This window comes from Mus caroli, unplaced genomic scaffold (assembly GCF_978045245.1).
Source record: "Mus caroli unplaced genomic scaffold, Mus_caroli_1 scaffold_16, whole genome shotgun sequence".
Taxonomy (NCBI): domain Eukaryota; kingdom Metazoa; phylum Chordata; class Mammalia; order Rodentia; family Muridae; genus Mus; species Mus caroli.
Window position 1 is genome coordinate 91,428,096 of NW_028227271.1, and position 21,813 is coordinate 91,449,908.

General features: G+C 41.7%; 1 protein-coding gene across 3 annotated transcripts in view; it reads left to right on the top strand.

Annotated features, from left to right (window-relative positions):
• The window catches only part of Cdh6 (cadherin 6), a 138,595-nt gene extending 118,388 nt beyond the window's left edge, over positions 1 to 20,207 (top strand). For 2 of the 3 annotated variants that reach the window (XM_021183142.3, XM_029470041.1), the window contains exons 8-12: positions 3,634 to 3,770; positions 6,365 to 6,486; positions 7,573 to 7,690; positions 7,828 to 8,079; positions 14,293 to 20,207. In XM_021183142.3, coding sequence (XP_021038801.1) covers positions 3,634 to 3,770; positions 6,365 to 6,486; positions 7,573 to 7,690; positions 7,828 to 8,079; positions 14,293 to 14,783 — 1,120 coding nt within the window. In that variant the 3' untranslated portion in view covers positions 14,784 to 20,207. Of the gene's footprint in view, positions 1 to 3,633; positions 3,771 to 6,364; positions 6,487 to 7,572; positions 7,691 to 7,827; positions 8,190 to 14,292 lie in introns of all 3 variants that reach the window. The other variant, XM_029470042.2, reaches the window with a different exon arrangement.
• Positions 20,208 to 21,813: the final 1,606 nt, after the last annotated feature.

The window sequence follows — 21,813 nt, forward strand, 5'->3', positions numbered from 1 at the left end:
TGTTACAGATGACTCATATCTTTTCTGTGTACTGTGTACACAGTACTGTGAGTACTGTACATTGTTACAGATGACTCATATCTTTTCTGTGTACTGTGTACACAGTACTGTGAGTACTGTGCATTGTTACAGATGACTCATACCTTTTCTGTGTACTGTGTACACAGTACTGTGAGTACTTTACATTGTTACAGATGACTCATATCTTTTCTTAGAGCCTTTGCAACTCTCAATGCATCTGATAGTTGGGTGATTTATTTAAATTGTTTCAACTAAGCGGGTTTTTTTCAGCCATCATTTCCTTTTGCTCATTGCTTTGCTCCCCTTCCTGGTACCCCCTCCCAGAATTCTTCACCCCATCTCCCCTTCCCTTCTTCTGAGAGGGTGCTCCCCCACCCCATGCATCCCCCCTTCCCTGAGACCTCAAGTCTCTACAGGATTAGGCGCATCCTTTCCCACTAAGACCAGACAGGGCAGTCCTCTGCTGTATGTGCTGGGGCCTTGGGCCAGCCCATATTTGCTCTGTGCTTGGTGGCTTGGTCTCTGGGAGCTCCCAGTTTAAGCCAACATTTTTTGTTTTTGTTTTTGTTGTTGTTTTATTAATCATTTTATTCATTTACATTTCAAATTATACCCCCATCCCTGTTATCCCTCTACCTGCCATCCCCTCCCCCACCTCTCCTCCTCCCCTTTGCCTCTTTGAGGGTGCTCCTCCACCCATTCACCCACTCCTTCCTCACCCCTCTAGCATGCCCCAATGCTGGGTAAGCCAAAGATGGCCTAGTCGGCCATCACTGGAAAGAGAGGCCCATTGGACATGCAAACTTTATATGCCCCAGTACAGGGAAACGCCAGGGCCAAAAAAAAAAAACCTGGGAATGGGTGGGTAGGGAAGTAGGGGGGGAGGGTATGGGGGACTTTTGGGATAGCATTGGAAATGTAATTGAGGAAAAGATGTAATAAAAAATATTTTTAAAAAAAGCCAACATCTTTATACTCCCTACCATGACAGAAGTTTTGAAAATGCAGTGGACATGGGAATTGTTTGTTTGTTTGTTTGTTTAATGACAAACCTTAACATATCAAGTCTCTTCAGAATTTTCTCAGTACCTTTTCGCTCATAAGCATACATATATACTTGGGCCCTTTATATGGCTATCCTAAAATTGAGTTACATATTTAAATAAATTTAAACATAGGTTAAAACTAGAAAAAATATGGAAAAAACGGTAACATTCCTCCAGTTTCTTCATGTTGTCGTCCGTGTTGGGGTCGAAGGTGCTGTTCATCTTTGGTTTCTAAGATGCCATTCTGGTCCCCCTGTGAATCTCCACATGATCTCTGTAAATAGTCCCCATCCCTCACGCTACCCTAGCATCGTTCTTGCCCTTGTTGAACAACTCTCTGCTCCTATTGGGTACTTAAGGGATACTGTTCTCAGCATTCCCGTTCCCACGGTCACGGAGTAAGAACCCAGGTTGTCCGTGTGGCTCTCTGCCTCATTAGACCCACCAGGTGTCCCTCAGACCCACAATCTCTACGTGCCAAAAATGGGGCCTCGCATCTTCTCGAAGCCCTGTGTTTCACTCCTCTCCCCACATCTTGTAAAAGTGCTACCCAACATCTCTCCTCGATCCAACCAGTTATCTTTCTTTCAGTATGGTTTACATTAGGGGGCTGCCCTACATGGGGCCCAGGCAGAGGTTTCCATGGCATTTAGAATAGACCCCAGTGCTTTCCTGTGGCCACACATCCTTCTGCTCAGAGTCTGCGTTCCTCTCTAATCCCACGCCCTACCTCCCTCTCCTACCCGACCATCCTTGCCCACACTAGGCAGCTTCTGTTTTCTGAAAACAGAATGATCCTTAAAATATAACGGATGATATAAAAAGTAACCTGTCCCTATATAAGCACATATATTAACTTTCTGACAATCTAAAAACTTATTTTTTTCCTTTTCACTTATTCTTCTTTCATATATTACATCCTGACTAGTTTATCCTCCTGCCTCTCCCCCTAGTTCTTTGCACCCACCTCCCCTTCCCCCTGATTCGCTCCCCCAGCTCTGCTTCACCTCCCTTCAGAAAAGAGCAGGCCTTCCAGGGACATCAACCAAATATAGTATAAAAGGTTAAAATAAGACCAGGCACATACTGTCACATCAAGGCTGGACAAGGCAACCCAGAGGAAGGAAAGCAGTCCCAAAGGGCAAGCATGAGGGCAAGAGTTAGAGACAGCGCCCACTCCCAACTGGTAGGAGTCCCATAAACACCAAGATATATACCCATAACATATATGCAGAGGAACTAGATCAGACCCACACAGGCTCTCTCCCTGATCTCTGTGAGCCCACTTGAGCCCCAGTCAGATGATTCTGTGGGCCGTGTTCTCAAGGAGTCCTTGATCCCTTTGGCTTTCCCAATCCTTCCTACCCCTCCTCCACAGGATTCCTGGAGTTCCACCTAATGTTTGGCTGTGGGTCTCTGTATCTGCTCCCTTCATTTGCTGGATGAAGGGCCTCTCTCTGGTCTCTCTGATGACAATTATGTTAGGCTCCTGTTCCAGAATATTCTGCAAGCATGAAAAAGTGTGTGTCAGAGGCTTTGTGGCTGGGTTTGTGTCCCAATCCCTGCACTTGAGTCCTCACCGTGCAGTTACAGAAAGTGACTGGTTTGGGCTCCGTGTACCCCATTACTAGGAGTCTTGGCTAGTTTCCCCTCGTAGATTCCACAGAGTATCCGTTGCTCTAGGTTTCTAGCTTGCTCCCCAAATGTCCCCCCATTCCAATCATCCCCCCAGTATTCTCTCCCTCTCTCCCTCCCCGAAACCTGATCACTCCTGTTCCCAACCCCACCTGCCCCCAGTCTAAATCTTAATTTTAAAAATAGAATATATCCTGGGAAATGATGCCTGAAATGGTCCAGGATTGGACTTTGAACCCCGGAGCCTACATAAAGGACTGGTGGACTTAGCCGCCTGGTTAGAATTCCAGTACTCTGAAGGCAAAAACTGAGAATCCCTGCAGTAAGCTGGCTAGCACCAGCAGTGGTCTCTGGGTTAACTGAGAGGCCCTATCTCAGAACAAAGAGGAAAGCAACTGAAAAAAAAACTCATCATCAACCTCTGATGATGTGTGAGCACATTCACACAGAGATCTACACACACACACACACACACACCACACACAGACCTAAACATCATACACACACACATACACAGACCTACACATCACACACACACACTCACACACACCTACAAATCACATATACACACATACCTCACCTACACCACACATGCTCTCGCACATACACGTACATAACACACACACACACACCACAAAGCCATAAGAAATTAGTTACTATATAAACTTGATCTAAATTACATATTAAAATAAACTTGGTCTAATTGCACATTAAAAAGAAATTAGTAAAATCATCAACTTGCCTAGTAAGTGTACTATTCAAGCTGACTGTAAAGATATAATTTATCAAAATATTTTGCTTAACATTGCAGTTACAGATGCTTCAAAGCACTACAAATAGAAAGAATTAATAGATGAGATGTTCTTGGAGTGGTTTTACGTTGTGAAAAGAGCAAGTCAAGAAAAGTCAAAATTCTACTCTGCGTTTTCAGGTATTCTGTGGATAGACACACAGATATGGACAGGATATTCAACATTGATTCTGGAAACGGTTCGATTTTTACATCAAAACTTCTCGACCGGGAAGCCCTGCTGTGGCACAACATCACAGTGATAGCCACGGAGATTAGTAAGTCCAACCTGATCAGTGCTGTCCCCACTGACGGAACGAGTGTCGAGGTGACGGCTTGCTCAAGCATGGCCAAAGCTATTCACCTTACATCAATGGTCCTGCTCCTGTATGTTGAAAGAAAGAGTACTGGGGAAAGATCTGCAACAGTGTTTCTTCTCAATGTGTGTTGATTGACCTTAACTGGAGAAAACTGTGCAATTTGGAAATAAGAACAGGTCTCTCCAGGTTAGAGAGATGGCCCAGCAGAAAAGTGTGACTCCCCCAGGTCTACATAAAAGCTGGGCAGATGTGATGGCTGCCTGTTATCCCAGCATTCAGGAGGCAGAGACAGGAGGTGTCCAGAGCATGTTGGCTATCTAGACTAGGAAAGCATTCAACAAGCAGTAAGGTAATAAAGGAAGACACCCAACATTAATGTGGGATCTATACACACACAAATAATGAGCCTGCCTAGTGGCATGGTGGATCTCTCTGAGTTCAAGGATTGCCAGGTCTACAAGGGAGAAATCCTGGATGGATGGATGGATGGATGGATGGATGGATGGATGGATGGATGGATTACATAAATATTATACATATAGAGGTTATATATACATATATATGTGTGTACATGCATATATATGTATATATATGATATACATCATATGTGTGTATATATGTATATATAGATATAGATATATATCTTTCAAATGAAATAGAATACATACATGCTAGATATGCTTTCCCAAAGAATATAAGCTAGACAGTCACAAAAACACCTGAAAAAAGTGAACTCTCAAATATTGTGTGAGGAAGCAAGGGACTGTGTAGAGCCACACATTTTCAAAATGTAGGCGTGGGCCAACACCATTTAGATATTCTTTCTAACCTCCTACAGAACTTCTATTTCAAAATCTTTACGAATTAAGAGCTACAGATCATCACTTCCCTGAAGTCTATCAAATCAAGCAATATAAAGCACCACGCAATCAATAAAATGTTTAGGATGGACTTTATGGCACACCACATGAAAGCCAATGCAAAGAAAAATAGTGCCGAAAAGTACATTTCAAATAAAATTAGGTTACTCAATGAAAGTTAATGTGAACAGTGAGCACTGTTAGACAGAAGCACGTTTAAAAAAAAAAAAAGAGGATAATCTTTAAAATAATATTTCAGTGTTTAAAATTGTCTTCCGAAGTATATAGCTCTTTTAGATTTTGCTTTTAATTTCTGAAGTTCTAAACACTTTTATCTCAGCTGGATATCTGCTGTGAAATATTCCCTATCAAATGGTTTATTATGACTCCATTTTGCCAACATAACTCACGAGATGTGAAGTCTCTGAAGGACACTGGGTGGAATAATGAACGGCCAACAGGGACCAAAGGAGGCCCCAGTGTTGATAGTGATAAGGGCTCCTCATTAGACATTTGTGAGATAGGAATTTGGATTGCAGAGTTTGTACCAAGGGACTGGCAGACACACCAACAACAGTGCACTCTTAAAGCTTTAAAATTACAAAATAATTTTCCACTACAAATGACCATTTTAAAAAACATGAAGTTTAGTTTTTTACTTGTCATTTTATGTATATTTAGGTTTATGCCTAAAATGTTCTATTTTTAGTATTTAATGTTTCTCTTAATTTATTTGAAAATATGGGTAATTGATACATATCACAATTCATGTACAGCCACTTTAACTTTGAGAGAATAGTGTGAGAAAAACAGACGCTAGAGATCTTAAGAATACTGTTGTTAGAGGGCTGGAGAGATGGCTTGGTGGTTAAGAGCACTGATTGCCCTTCCAGAGGTCCTGAGTTCAAATCCCAGCACCCACATGCTGGTTCACAACCATCTAATAAGATCTGATGCCCTCTTCTGGTGTGTCTGAAGACAGCAACAGTGTACTCACGTACATAGAATAAATAAATAAATAAGTCTTAAAAAAACAAACAAACAAACAAAAGAATACTGTTGTCAGAACTTGTTAACCATCTTCAACAAATGAAAATCTGAGCGCTTGTATAAAATCAGCGCTCACTTACTCCAAAGCTTTTCTACTCCGTTTTATTTCCTTGGGAATCTAGACGATTCCACATGACTTACTCCTTCTCTTTGGTCACATCTGAACCTGATGCCTCTGAGCCGCCATCCTGGGTTATCCCACACAACATCCTGGGTTATCCTACACAACTCACAGCTCCATCTCTCTATATCCCTTTTTGCTGCTTCATTTTACCCTCTGGGGTAGCGTGTGCTCATATGTGTGTTTATCTCCACATTAGAATAACTACCTAAAACTCACTATACTTATTTAGCTCCTTTTCGAGACCCAGGATCCAAAATAATTACCAGCCCAAACTAGGTGTCAGATGTTTCAGGAAGGTTTTATTAAATGAACATGTGTTCAATAGACGTGCGTTAAGTGGATGAGAGAGAAAGCAAGAGCTCCTAACTCCTGCCCCTCAGACCAGAAGTCCGTCCTCCAGTGGACCAAGGGGAGTAGTGCAGAAGGATGAGAGTGAAAGAATAGGTGTCTGTTGTTGTCTAAGGAGAATCAGTGACCGACACAAAAATGCCTGTTTCTTTCTTTTTGCTGTGCATCAGATAACCCAAAGCAAAGCAGCCGCGTTCCTCTATATATTAAAGTTCTTGACGTCAACGACAATGCCCCAGAATTTGCTGAGTTCTATGAAACTTTTGTCTGTGAAAAAGCAAAGGCGGATCAGGTGAGTTGTATTTTAAAAAGCACCTTCAGCTTGGAAGTCAGATTAATTTAGATCTAATAATTGAGACGATAAACACAGCGGAGGGCTCCTCTTGAATTATCTATGAAGTGGATGCCAAGGGTATTAATACCATAAATAATAACCAAGACAAGATGGATGTTTAACTTGCATCAGAGAACAAACAGTTTCTAAGAACTGGAAGGTTCATCAGTTTCCAAGGCTGACGCAAGTTCCAAGTCAGTCTTAAGTTCTCATCAAAATAGATTAGTCATAGTGTCGCCGGAATAAAATCTGTATTGGTGAACAGATAGCTTAATTTGCATATGTACTTGAAAATAATAACTAGAACACATTATCCAATTGCCTATAATTCACAGTTTTACTTATTTACATTGCCCATCTGTAAAGTAATACAAATTCATGAACGTTTTACTGCTTCCCCCATTTGCCACCCACCTGAGAGGTCTTTGCAGCCTGTGACCGAGGAATTACGCTGCACTTTGTCAAAACAGGAGTGCACTGCGGAAGGGCGGGGAAAGGGAAAGTTGAAGTTATGGCAGGTTGCTTTTTTTGTTATACATTCATTTTCTTTATAATTTTTTCCCAAGTTGCTAACCTAGGAAGGTAAGAAGATAGGGCTTTAGCCCAGGCTGTCCAGAGTACATGCACTTCATTACCTGGCAACACTGTCAATAAGCACCGAGACATTTCGGGGTTCTGTGTCACTCTCTAGCAGCGCTTCTCAGCCTGGGCCATCTCGCCCCGTGGGGATTTCTGGCAAGGTCTGGGGATCATTCAGATTGTCACAACCTAGGAAGGGGCTCTGGTGTAGAGGGAAGTGAGGTCCGGGTGAAGACCACACTGTTTGCAAAGCAAAGCGGATCCCACAGCAAAGAAGGAGTCCTTTGCAGGGAATGCATTGGTGGTTCTTTTAAGGGCTGTCATCTTCATTGTCATCTTCATTCAATTACAAACTGTAGAACTAGCAATTAAAAAAAAAAAAAAAAAAAAAAAAAACACCACCCTGTGAGAACCTCTTTTGGGCCCTGAGCCTTTGTGACAGATACGCTCTGGTCTCTACTGCAGCTGATTCAGACCCTGCGCGCTGTTGACAAGGATGATCCTTACAGTGGACACCAATTTTCCTTCTCGTTGGCCCCAGAAGCAGCCAGTGGCTCAAACTTTACTATACAAGACAACAAAGGTAAGTTAGCTCCCGACCTTCCCTATCTAAGTCCCTATGGACTGGATCTCCATCTTCACCCACATCTGTCTCCATCACAACCTCTTCAATGAATAACGGAGCATCTACACATTCACCATTTTGCTTTCTGCTTCCAGATAACACTGCAGGGATCCTAACTCGGAAAAATGGCTATAACAGACACGAGATGAGCACCTATCTCCTGCCTGTGGTCATTTCAGACAACGACTACCCAGTCCAAAGCAGCACTGGGACAGTGACTGTCCGGGTCTGTGCATGTGACCACCATGGGAACATGCAGTCCTGCCACGCCGAGGCCCTCATCCACCCCACAGGGCTGAGCACAGGGGCTCTGGTGGCCATCCTTCTGTGCATCGTGATCCTACTAGGTAAACTGCTTCTCCCTGCATCCTATCTCCCCTTGGTGAGGGGCACACACTGTTACTGTGACACTCTAGATTTTTCCGCCTCCCCCAGTAAGGCATACAGCCTGATCTAGGTGAGTAGAGTCATATGCTGAGAATCTGTGTTATTCAAACATGAACTCGTTTTCTTGCTTAAAAAAAAAAAAAAGAATGAATGGCTTTGAAGAATGAACAGATGTGATATGTGCCCATGTCTTTGCTTGCCCAGGGTGCCATTTCACCAAAATAATATGTTTTCTATCATACTGCAATGCGTCTCAGGGAAATTAGGAAGCAATATCTATATATACCCTGTTTGTTCTGTTTGTCGTCAATATTTAACTTGGCAAATACTGGTAGATTTTGAAGAGTGTGAGTCATCCAGCATGGAGCAACTGACGAAAGCCCCTTCTACAAGGTAATATTTAAGATCAATAGAAAACTGGAAAAGGACGGGAGGAGACTTTTCCTTCTCACACACGGGAAGAAAGAAAAGTACGGCATTTCTCTTTAATGAAACAAAGTTAATTTGAGCTACACAATGGAATAACTACCCACTTAGCACTGCTTTCTGGCTACCACGTATGGAATGTCTATCATTTTCAGATTGTTACTAAATAACTCCCATCATTAGGAAGCAAATCTGGAGTGTAATAAAAGTGAAAACCAAGACCGGTTATGGCTCGGATATGAAGTCTTTCCCCCAAGAAGAGCTCATGTGTTAGAGATATCATGCTTGGTTGGTGGTGCAACTGAGAGGAACTGGATCAGGAGTTGTTAACGTCATTAAGATGATCAATGTGCCAATGAGTTCAGAGTTGAATGAACTGTTAGGATGTGGGACCCGGTTGAAGAAATTATGCCACCTGGCATAGCTTTGAAGGGCATATCTGGTTCCTGGACCCTTTTGCTCATTCTTTCCCTTGTCCATCGTGAGATGTGCTGCCTCTTCTGCCCCATGTTGCTGCCACAATGACTCTTTGCCTCATCACGGTCTCAAAAGTGGTAGATCCAAGTGACCATGGACTGGACCCCCTGAATCCATAAAGCAAGATCTGTCTTTCTCCCATTAAGTTGTTTCTCCCAGGAATTTCCTCAAAGAAGTAAAAGCCAAAAACAAACAAACAAACAAACAAAAAACAACTGAGTTCAAAAAGGTTAACAAGCTTTTGACTATCATTCAAGTAAAAAAAAAAAAAATCAAATATCAGCTAAAGTATCCCTTCCAAGACTGAGCACGAGGGGCTGGAGAGATGGCTCCTCAGTGAAGAGTATTGGCTGTTCTTCCAGAGGATCCAGGTTGGATTCCCAGTACTCACTTGGCAGATCCCACAACCATCTTTAATGGTAGTTCCGGAGGATCCAATACCAGGCATGCATGTGGTACACAGACATGCATGAAGACAAGACACCGGTGGACATCAAAAAAGCACAATTATATTAAAAAATAAAATAAAAACAAGGTTTGGTTTTACAGTCTCACCTCTATACAGCTTCAAATAAAAGATCCAAGCTTGACCCACACCTGGAACCACAGCACTGGAGAGGTGGAAAACTAGAGATCAGGAATTGAGGGTCATCCTTAGCTATGTGGTAAGTTTGTGCCAGCCTAAGATATGGGAGGCCCTCTCTAAAAAGGCAAGAAAGAAAATGTCACCAGGAGGAGACCCCTTCCAATAATGACGCCTGGATAACAGTGGAGATGCATGGAAAGAAAGGGACCTGTGTTTCTACAAGAAAGACGTTGCTCATTACTGATCAGTGCTGTCAACTACAACAGAAGACTGGAAACTTGACTTCAGAACCACAGTCCTCTTCTCAAGCAAGAGTTGAGCAAAGCATTTTACGGTCGGAAGGTCTGTAGCACTGACAGTGTACAAAGGCATATCGGTTCGGTGTCACAAATTCTGTGTGTCTGTGAAACCTGGAGGACTTGATCATTGTTCTTGATAGAAAAGGAGTGTCCAGACAACCTGGGGTGGGGGAGCTCAGCCGGTGGAAGGAGGAGCAGCCTTTACCTACTAAACCTCCTTACCACCTCTAGTTCTCTGTCCTAATTTTACATGTTAGCTGTTTTTTATGGTTAACGTACAAAGCAATGTATCTCTTTACACATCAAATTGATTCTCCATACACATGTGTCCTCATACTTGGTTCTCACCCTCTCCCTTCCCCACCGCCCTACCCCTTCCCCAGATGGCCCCTCTCCACTTTTTTTCATATATTCAATTCACTCCCTACCCTCCTTCTGCCCCCTCATTAGACCCTTCCTACTTTTGCAACCTACACTCCACATAGTTAAACACAGAGAGAGAGAGAGAAATACATATGCATGAATATGTGCATACATATGATGTTAATCTAGATTTTTCATGTAGAAGAAAATATAGGATTTGTCCTGAACTTGACTTATTTCAAGTAATGTAATGCTCTCATTCAGTCAGTTTTTCCTGAAAATGTCATGATTTCATTTTTTTTTTGTGGCTGCATAAAATCCCATTGTGTATATGTATCATGGTTTTTTTTATTCATCTATTTAGACATCTGGGCTGGCTCCATTTCCTGGAAATTATGTGTAGAGCAGCCATAATCCTAGATGTGCAAGCATCTCTGTGGCACGTTGACTTACAGACCTACAGGCATCAGTCCATCTTCTCTTCTCTACCCTCTTGCTACTCAATAACTCATTTTTCTCCCCTTTTCACTTTTTTTTCCTGCAATAAACTCACTGTCTCTTCATTATTCTTAATTGGCTTCAGTACCTCCCACACCTTGTCTAGTGTTTTGGGAATTCTGTACATATTTTTTTTTTGAAAAGAAGAAAATGAGTGTTAGCTTAACTAGGCTCACTCCATAGACTTCGGTGGCGCACAAGGTGCTTTACAAACTTTTTCTGCTCCTCGGAACTACCTGGGGTGTACGTATGCATCTGTGTCTTCAATATGAAATCTGAGGCGTCAAGATATGAAGTTAGCCATTTGGTCAAGGCACACAGAGAACAGGTGGTAGTGCTCAGTGCCATACCCAGGCCTTTCATTCCAGGCAGGTATGGCCCGCCCATTCCAATCCCTAGGTTCCCTGTGAGCGTCTGGACTACAATGCAGTTTCCAGCCTCAAAAAAACATCAGACTTAAACTGGGATCATTGGAGAGATTAGAGGCAAAGCCAAGAGGTTGCCAGAGAAGGAAGGTTACCACACTGGCTCATGAGGAAATCTGATACAACGGCAGGCCTGGCCTAGGGGTGGAGCTCTGGGATAGGGCACTTGCCCACCACAAAAAAGTCCCTGGGTGATTCCCATAGCATCTAGTATTTTACTAAAAGAAAACAGTAAAAAGATTCAAACAGAAGTTAGATAGTGTGTAAGGGAGGAGCGCTTGGAGTGGATTTGAACTAACACATTATATACATGTAGAAATATTACATGAAATATTTCAAGCATCCCGACAACAATCACATCTAATCTATATAGCAATTTAGAGTTTTGCCAAATTTTTCACATCTACCTCATTCCTCTTGACAGCCCCAGACATTGTATTATTGCTTCCCTTTTACAGAGAAGAGAATTGCTTTGAGAGGTCATATCACATCTACAATGGGATTGGAGCATGAAACTGACCACATCTTTTCCCCCTCCCTTCCCTCACTCCTGAAATCCTGCTGCCATCCTCTTGCCCCAAGAGACCAGAGAAACAAGAGTCCTTTCCCCAGTAAAGGCACCACACAGATGAATCCTAAATGCCTCTGTCCCAGCCCGGTTCCCATTTATAAAAGTCAGTTTTCATGAATCTCCCATTATCAGGTATACGGTAAGATAACAGGAGATGTAAGTAGTCTTCATTATAGACTTAAACTGTGCCTAATCATTGGACACCTGTGGCTTTTGACTATCCCCCCCTCACTTCTCACTGTGGCTATAATTTCAGATGAACATAGAACTGAAATTTTAAAAATCTGAGTACTTTAATCTGGAATATGATGGAGTGATAAACGCTTGCTGTCTCGCCTTTAAGGACAGAAAGAATTCATGTACATTACAGTTGAACTGCTTAAGGGCAGATGGCTGAAGTCTATCCTCTAATCCCTAATGTTATCCTAACCTATATACATCCCTGGCTTTTGCAAATCCATACCACATCACACTGGAAAGCAGCATAAAAGGAGGATTAGACCTAAGCCCTGAAGGTCTCCAACCCCTACCAAGGTGGAGCTGAAAGCTTACCAAAGCCACCAGGGTTCCTTCTCATATCCTTTCCTTGGCCCCTTCTGGCCCAGCCATGGAGAGTCTTGCTTGTTCCCCAGACACTACAAGCAAAGACCTGCCTACGGGCTGTAGCTGTTTCCCCTTTGCTAGCAAGCACCTTGGATAGCTCCTCCTGTCGTTCCTGGAATGGTACGAACCTTCCCAGCCCATGGAACTAACAGAGAAGCCCTCCCCATCCTCTTTGCCTCTTCTGCCTTTTCTTGTTCAAATCACACTTAACAGCCTCTAATAGTTTCTGACTTGGTATACATGTTCATTTTCTGTCTCCATCCAACCGTCCCCAAACATCTGCGCATGCTCTGAAGCACGGCTTTCCATCCACATGTTTTACTGGTAGGGCCTAGAACTGCACCTGGCACAAAGCAGACACTAATTATTTATGGCGAGAATGAATGGATGCCCTGGGTGGATGAGACAGTGGAGGTGCCGGGACACTCTCTGAGGAGAACAGGGAGTATGGACAGCTACACGGCCACATACTTGAGAATCGGGAAACTGTCTTTCCCTAGGAAAGAGACAGTTATCCCGATAAGCTCCCAACATAGCAAGTAAGAGTGCAACCTTTTTAGTCTGGTGGACCTGGATTTGAATGCCTGCTGCATGTGACATCTCGAGATCTCGACTTCCTTGTCGGGAAACAGGGGTCTTACCTATGGTGAATAGTCATAGGTCTATTACAATGACTAACTCAGCTGAACATGAAATGCCCTTGGTGCAGTGATTGGTATGGAGAAGTAGCTCTCTAGGCAGCCAACTAGTAATACTATTAGTGCCTGAAAGGATAATGTATAGACAAGTGAGTGTGTAAATCTATTCACTGGGATCAAGATGTGCTTGCTTCCTAAACATTGTTGCAAGAAATCAGTTTTCGTGGCATACAGAAACTGGACCGTGTCGTGGGTGAAATGTTAAAGAGACACTGCCAGTATGTCCTGGACAAACATGGACTGGAGATGCATTTTCTGTGTTGGATAGCCACTTTACTTTCTCTTTAAGCTGTTGCTGCTTTTATTTTTCACCCCTAGGTCCATTTGTAGGTAGATGTGTCTCTCTCTCTACAGGTAGCCAGCTATGTTCTACCAACCAGCTGTGAACAGAGATCAGAAGCCATTTAAACATAATTCTTGCTTTGCCTCTAATCTGGGCTAGAAGAAGAAAAAATAATATGTCTGTAAAACAGACATTCCAGCCAGGGAACTTGTGGGACATATAAGTCTTTCAAAGTGAAATCTCATATAAATATGCTTATTTAACTCAAACACAAATCATGTGGAAAGTTTATTATTATCTGCCCTATTTAATTAGCTGAGCTTGAAGCCCAGACTAGCTTTTGGAATCTGGGTCTCTTTGGGTTTTATCTGTACGAATTTTTTTTTTTTTTTAATGTGGGAAGGTTTGCAAACGTTCACATCTCTGCTTGGGATTTTAAACTAATTTTACACTTTTCTCGGGGGCTGGGGGTGCAGGAAGGCATAGCGCAATAGTTATTTTAGATGTGGGGTTATGTGAAGCCTTCAACACATCCCAAAGGTGCCAGCCTTTTCTTTATCCAGTTTTGGAGCATTTTAGGCTCTTGGCATAATTTGTACTTTTATCACCGTACTTTCTCTGTGGCTCCAATATTTTTATTATTATTTATTTTCTCCTACCTTGAAAGTAGTTTACATTTTCAAAGGGGAAAAGAGAAGGAAGTCCTGACAAAAATGATAGCATTTTATCCCCCCAGTTAAAGTATAGCCTTCTTTAAAATGCTACATCCCAAAGCTCCCAATCTGATTGTGGATGGAGATAAAGGTATCCTTAACTCTGGGACAAGTTGAGCCTGCATTTTCAAGCGAACTTTGAAAGCTGCAGGTTGGAGCAGTGTTTCTTCCTGGCGTTAATTGGGTGGCAAATTAACTTTCCTTCCCTTCTGTTTTGCTTTCTGCTTCCAGTGACAGTGGTGCTGTTCGCAGCTCTGAGGCGGCAGCGAAAGAAAGAGCCTTTGATCATTTCCAAAGAGGACATCAGAGATAACATTGTCAGTTACAACGACGAAGGTGGCGGAGAGGAAGACACCCAGGCCTTTGATATCGGAACCCTGAGGAACCCTGAAGCCATGGAGGACAGCAAATCGCGCAGGGACATTGTGCCTGAAGCTCTTTTTCTACCCCGGCGGACTCCAACAGCTCGTGACAACACGGATGTCAGAGATTTCATTAACCAAAGGTTAAAGGAAAATGACACGGACCCAACAGCCCCTCCCTACGACTCCTTGGCCACCTATGCCTACGAAGGCACCGGCTCTGTGGCCGACTCCCTGAGCTCGCTGGAATCTGTGACCACAGATGGAGACCAAGATTATGACTATTTGAGTGACTGGGGCCCTCGGTTCAAAAAGCTGGCAGATATGTATGGAGGGATGGACAGTGACAAAGACTCCTAATCGATTGCCTTTTTCATTTTCCAATATGACACTGGACTGTGTGACGTGGCTAGTCCTTTCTATTTATCCACTATTCCGTGAGGGGTTCTCCCGTTGTACCTGGTCCAAAAGTCAATGGCTGCAGTCCGTGTGGATCCAATGGTAGAGACTTTTTTCTAGTACACTTTTATGAGCTTCCAAGAGGCAAATTTTTATTTTTTAGTTCATGCAGTTAACCAAGTTAGCCCAGCAGACACACGGAGGGAGGAGAGGCAGGAACGGCCCTTGTCCCCTTAGAGCCGGTTGGCCACATCCCTTACTGCTGGCCTAGACTCTACTACTTCCTTCATAGCCTCCAGTCAGCTGAATGTTCCTACTGTACATTTCACATGTTAATGGAAGAAGGGGTCATTTTAATGATAAAAATATAGTTTTAGCATTTAAAAAGGGGGTTAACAATTGGGAAATTGTTCCTGGTCTATCAGCTCTCAAGGAGATAATTAGCTTTGGAGGGGTTTGTAAGGATGTGTGTGTGTGTCAAGGAATTAAAGTGGTATCTGGGGCATCCTGTCTGTGCTGGGAAAGGTGTTCCTAGCACCAACACCCACCCATAACATCAAATCCTTCCGTGTTTTAAGATGATTTAGGAGCAAATCAAATGGCATCGTTCAAAGACAGTAATGAAAGGCGAAGAAGGTGTGTTCCCTGACACGATTTGGTTGCATGTGATAAACATAGAAGGTTCACCATCACACCAAACCAAGGGAAAAGATAAATAGCTTTACAAAAAAAAAAATAGTTAACAAAGGACATATTTAGGGAATTTCAAGGTTTTATGCCACCAAGTATCTCGGTTCCCTTCATTCTTTCAACTATCAGGAATCTAATGAGAAGTAGGTCTAATCCTATAAATGCCCTGGAGAGAATTTCCTGAGGCAAATGTTAACTCTTCGTAGTGTGGTTGCTATTATCCTCCTGTACCTGAGTGTAGAAGTGTGAAGTACAATAATTCATATTCTTCAAATACTTCTTTTATATAATTAACCTGACTTAGTGCGGCTTAGGAGATTGAATACCCCACTCTAGAGTTCAAGGGGAAGGTGAGAGCCAGTCACATTTGAACCTAACCCTTTGACCTCAGAGCCATCACATCCCTACACTGCAGCAAGGGAAAGAAATGACTAGCACTGAGATGTTGGTGGAAGCCAGTATTCCCTGCTCCTACAAGGCTCACCGAAGAAGAGCATGGATCCCCTTCAGCAAGAATGCTTAAGACTCGTGTCACAGGGACAGTCAATTTCCAAACGCAGCCATGTTTTCCCAACTGGCTTCGGTAGCAACACTACCATCCTTGTCTTTGAAATGATGATAAAGTATTAGTCTCAACTATGACAGAAATGTAATATAAAATCCATCCAATCTATTATTGCTCTAATTATGCAGTTAGGCTCTCTTAGTCAATTATTATCCAGGGGACCCAACTGAACCCAGTTAATCCTTCTGGCAGGTTCAAATCATTTATTTCATATGACCGTCCTAATGACTCTCCCCATTAGATTCTCATAGTGTGCAGTCATCAGAAATTTCCAAAGTACTGTAATGAAAACATCCTCATTTGAAAACTTAAAAAAAAAAGGCTCTGTACATACATATATAATATATACTTAAGAATGTGCTGATTTCTCTTAATAGTCATAGGAATTTATTTTCAATTAATGTTCATTTTATAGAGATAATCTTAGTATCCTTTCCATTTCAGGGTGAGGTTTTATCAACACATTTTCTGTTTAGAAACACACTATTGTTTAGTTGACTTTTAAATAGATGTGTTACCCAGGTAGGAAAGGTGGCACCTGTGGAACAGGAGAACTGCGGAATTTGGAATACAGTTTAAAATATATATATATACATATATATATATAAATATATATATATATATACGTATATATATATATATATATTTACAACCACATTGCCCTCTGTATTTCCCGAATGGTTTCCTGTTTGTGATGGGATGTCCCGAACACTGATGAGTATTTCATGCTTAGGCTATTTCCAGCTTTTAGGTTTTATTTTTCTAATTCTTCATACACACGCACACACACACACACAGGAACACAAACAAATGCTACAAGATGGCTTCACTGAATGTATTCCATTCGCAGGTAAGTAATGAAAAAAGATAGCCAAGGAAGATGAATAAGAGTTGCTAAGAATCACAAGAACGGCACTTTACACGGTTTACTGTAAAATTGGAGTGCTCTACCTTATATCTTACATTATGTGACAAATTGAACCAAGAAACGTAGTTCTTAAAAAGAAAGGTATTATCTAAAGTTGCCCTTCTGAGCTTCTGGTGTGAAGTTTGGTGTTAAATTTCCAAGGGCTGACAAGAGCAATCTCCAACCTTTTGGGATAAAGGTGACCTCTCCTCTGAGTGCAAGTGTTCCTTGAAAGGAAGTCGCATTGTCAGCAAGGTAATTGGTCAAAGTATTTTTTATCTCACCCTGAAAAACTCACACATCATACCAAGAATAGATGACTATGACTCAATATTGAAATAACTGTTTATTGTCTTATCACAAAGATTGTTGGGGAAGCAAATCTGCAAAGAAACTGAACTATTTGAGTCCTGTAGGTGTCAAGTTCAGAGAAACTCTTGCCTCTAAGAATCATCACACAGCAAATGGGAACTCCAGCTTCATCTCTCTCTGAATTTCTGCTTCCCACCAAAATACCAGGTTAAGAACCTCCCCACGGACAGATTTCTTTGAGTATTGAGTCCTGAGCCAACTTGAAATGCCGTTCTGGGGGGAAGGGGGGGACACAGTTTTCAGCCCAGTTTTCATAATATTTGTTTCTTGATTTACAGACACAGGCAATGAGAATGACAAGAGAGTGGGAGGGGGCCACCTTTAATATTTGCCCTGTTGAACATAAGCAGACTGGGCAGTAATACAAGGTTGTTTCAAGAGCACTGAGGCCTGTCTAACTTTAAACCTCTTTTCGACAGAAAGAGGGTCTTTAAACCTCTTATGATGCTTCCTAGAATAAGCTGAGATTTTAAAGAACATTAAGCCATTGTGCATTAGGTTAAAATTCCCTCACTATCTGCTTTCTTCAGAAAAATCTGAAAACATTTGTCCTCAAATAAGTAAATAAATCAAACGGGAAAGATGTGCAGACCATTTCATGAGACCCTAGGAGTGGAAATCTGGGCATTGTAAATGCGACTTCCCTACGTTCACATTCTGGAGGTTTGGCTAGAGAGTCACTCTATTTTCAGATGGAACAAAGCTGGTGATTTCATTTTAATTCAGGATAAAAATACATGGCTTAGTTCTCATTTCCACTCCTCAAAGTTATTATACAAGAAACTGACTCTGGATCTCAGAAGATCCAAGTTTTGAGGAGCCAAAATAACTTCGTAATGTTTCCATTATGTAATCTGTGTGTCTCATGAACAATATTCTATGTAGAGTGCTTTATCTTGGAAGCAGGTATTTCCTAGAGGAAAAGGATTTATCAACAAGGCATTCTGAGATTCTGCAGCCCTGAGCACCATAGAAACATAACAGCAAAAAAGAAAAAACAGAGTTGATTCCTAGGTGCAAGCTAAATATTTGAATGAGGTGCTTATTCTAATCAAATAAATGCCTTTTCTTCATGAATACAGCCACCAAATAAATTCTCTTAGCCCCCAAATACTATGTTTGAAGTAGCATAACAACTTTGGAAAACCACTCTAAAAAGTAAAAATATCTGCTATTTTAAAAGACAGGCTCCATTTTGTTTTTTTAAAAAAATCATTTTGGTGTAATTTTATTTTTTACTCTATTTAGATGAAATCATTTTTGAATTGTTACATTGTGGAAGGGGGGCCAGGATACAGGCAGTTTACGGTATTTAAACTAACACTCCACCCAACCTTCTTCCTCAGATTATACAAGCAGAAAGATTAATAACTAGTGTGGCCATTTTCAGGAAGATGGGTTGTATCTTGAGCTCTGACAAGCGTGTTTTCTTTGCCAGAGAGGGGAATTACATTGTGGTCTCCTCAGAGTTCAGTGACGATCATGGTTGCAGAGTTTTAAATCTTCCTTTGACGTCTTTACAGAATAATTTTCAAAAGGGATAATTCTCTACTGAAAATACCAGACCCTGACAATATTTAATGTAAAGAGCAATACCCTGTTAGGAAGCAAATACATTGGCTCACAGACTTGTTAAAAGTTAATAAAGAAATAGCTCATTTTTAAAGCCAGGAGTTTATGGTCTCTGCATCATCGATTTAATTTAAGCATTGCTGAGACAATCTTTAATCTCCCCATTTTGTAATACCTTATTTATGGTGCATTCTCATTTTTTAATTTGGGGGGAACGTTAGCCTGCCAGAGCCACCAGATGAAAGTGTTAAGAGGAGGTCAAACGGAAACAAAGGCCATTACCCGCCATATTTCAGACAAGACTAGGGCACTTAGCCGAGGAGACACCCGGTTATTAGATTAATTTCAAAAGACCTTTTACAAGTTGCTTAATTCCATTAAAAGAAAAAGAAGAAGAAAAAAACCCTTGGATCACAAACTCAAATGTCCTTTCACATGAGGTTATTTGACAAATGAGAAATGGACTCAGTGTTGTAGAAAAAGCATCCCGCTGTAATGAGATCTTGGTCTTTCGTGTGAGGCTATGCTACTACTTATGTAAATATATCTGGCGCACCTTCTGTAAGCTTTTAGTTTTCTATGATCTATTAGTTTAGTGTTTATTATAAAATAAAATAAAAAACCCATATGTAGAATCACTCGGCACTCACGGGGAATGCTTGTACAACAAACGTCCAATAGATCTGCTCAGAAGAAACGCAGGAACACTTCAAACCCACTGTGCTGTTCTGTTTGCAATTATTCTTACTGCTTTGAAAGGAAGCCGCATCAGAATAGGCCTTGTAATAAGCGCCGTGTGAGTCTTCTCTAATACCAAGCTAAGGCCGTTTGGCGTTCTCCTACTGTGACTTGTGATTTCTAAACCAAGAAAATAAAGGCTTTCTGGTTATCGACTGTACTTACTTAAAAAATAATTCAAGTATAAACTGAAGCTTATGCCACCCTTTGAAGACCTACTGGCCGGAGTCCTCTATCCGTTCGTGTCTTCAGCAAGATGAACGAACGAGAGGATGGAAACAATTGGGCTGGCTTCCATCCTCGCGCCTAGTTCGGCAACTCGCTGTAGCCTTACGCATTACGTGGCAAAGTTTTCTGTGTTTGGAGAATGAGGTAGCTCAGTGTGGCTGGGCCTTCTGTTGTAGTCAAATGAGAGATAACACCACTCCTTGACATGGCTTCTTTTATTTGGTTTTCTTTTCTTAGTCTTATAAATTTGAAAAGGATGCAACTTTAAAAAAGTGATTTCTCACAAAGAGTAAATATGCCTTTTGCAAATCAATTTTTGTAACGTTATTTATATGATATTACTTAATAAACTGTTTTTTTCTAACTTGTTTTTTTTTCTCCCAATTCTCTCAACTATTGTTTGTCATCATGGAGGGATTTTTGTTGTTGTTGTTGTTGCTGTTGTTTTTTTTGATTTGGGGGTTCAGTGGGGTTTTTTTTAACGTATTTAACATATTTTAATTTTCTGAATCCAGTATTTCAACTTCTTGGATAGCTAACCAAAGCTAATACGTTATTCCAGAAGCGGCTTGTAACCCATCACTTCTCCCAGACAGCAGACTATAACACTGGTCCTGCCGGGACACCAAGAATTCTGCTGTTATTTATAGTGTTGCCATATTGGAAAGAAGGGTGTTTATCCCCACAGTAATTGCTTCAGATAAAATAAATAAATAAAGGGGCAGTTCTATATGTCTGTCCCTTCCAAACCCCCATCCTCTATACCATTCCTTTACAAACAATTGTCTGTGGATCTCGAGAGAAAGAGAGAGAGAGAGAAAGAGAGAGAGAGAGCAAGACCAAGATTGGAGTAAATTGAGAAGAAAAGCCAACATCTTGATACAAGTAATAAACGGGGAGGGGGTTTTTTTCAAGCCATTTGGAGCTGGAAGGCTTCACATCTTCTTTTTTAAAGCTGCCTCCCCTTTATGTGGACTGAGGCTGTTTTGATCATTATTTTTAACTTGTAGAATTCACAGTTGTGCCTAGGAGATTTTCCTTTATTCATTTCTGTTTCTAGTATACTCTGTTGAGAACACACAGTGTGTTGTGGAAAGGTCAACAGAGAACCAGACTAAGTGATTTACCCTTCTCTCTAGGCAAGAGGTATACTCGTTACATTTGTGCTCCTGTGATTAAAAACAAAAAACAAAAAAACAAAAAACCATCATGACCAAAAGCAACTGAGGGAAAAACGAGGTTCTTTTGACTCACAGTTTCAGAGAAAGCAGAAGGGAGGCATGACAGCAGGTGACCAGAGCAGGAAGTTAAAAGGTCACAACTTCAGCCGGAAACAGGAAGTGGAGAGGAAACTGGAAGTGCGTCAAGGTTATCGCCTCTCAAAGCCTTCCCTCACTGTCATACTTCCTCCAGCAAAGCTCCATCTCTAAAGGCTCTGCAACCTTCACAAACAGGGCCACCAAGCTGGGGACCAAGTGTTCAAATATGCGACCGGACTGTAGGCATTTCTCGGTCAAAGCACCACAAGAGATAAGAAATCAAACAGACCAACGGAGGAAAACGAAAAGGAAAGGATACTTAAGCACTGTAATGGGTCTCAGCTGAGGTCCTCGGAAAGGAACTGGGCTTAGAAAATTCAAATCGTATCAGAAGGCATGAATGCCGTATAAACTCATTTTTGTCTGTTCACTTGTCATTTTGTTTTTCCTCATATTATTTTGCAAGGTGGGCTGCAGGTAATATATTCGGAATCGGAGGCTGTTAGGAAATTGTGCATGTTATATACTGTGCTCTAGTACCAAGTCTCTCCCGACTCAGCACCCCCCACCTTACCCCCAACTCTGTACAACCCTCAGAACCATCTCATCCCTAAGACAGACAAAGCCAGCAGACACCGAGGAATGCTGGCAAACTTCCCT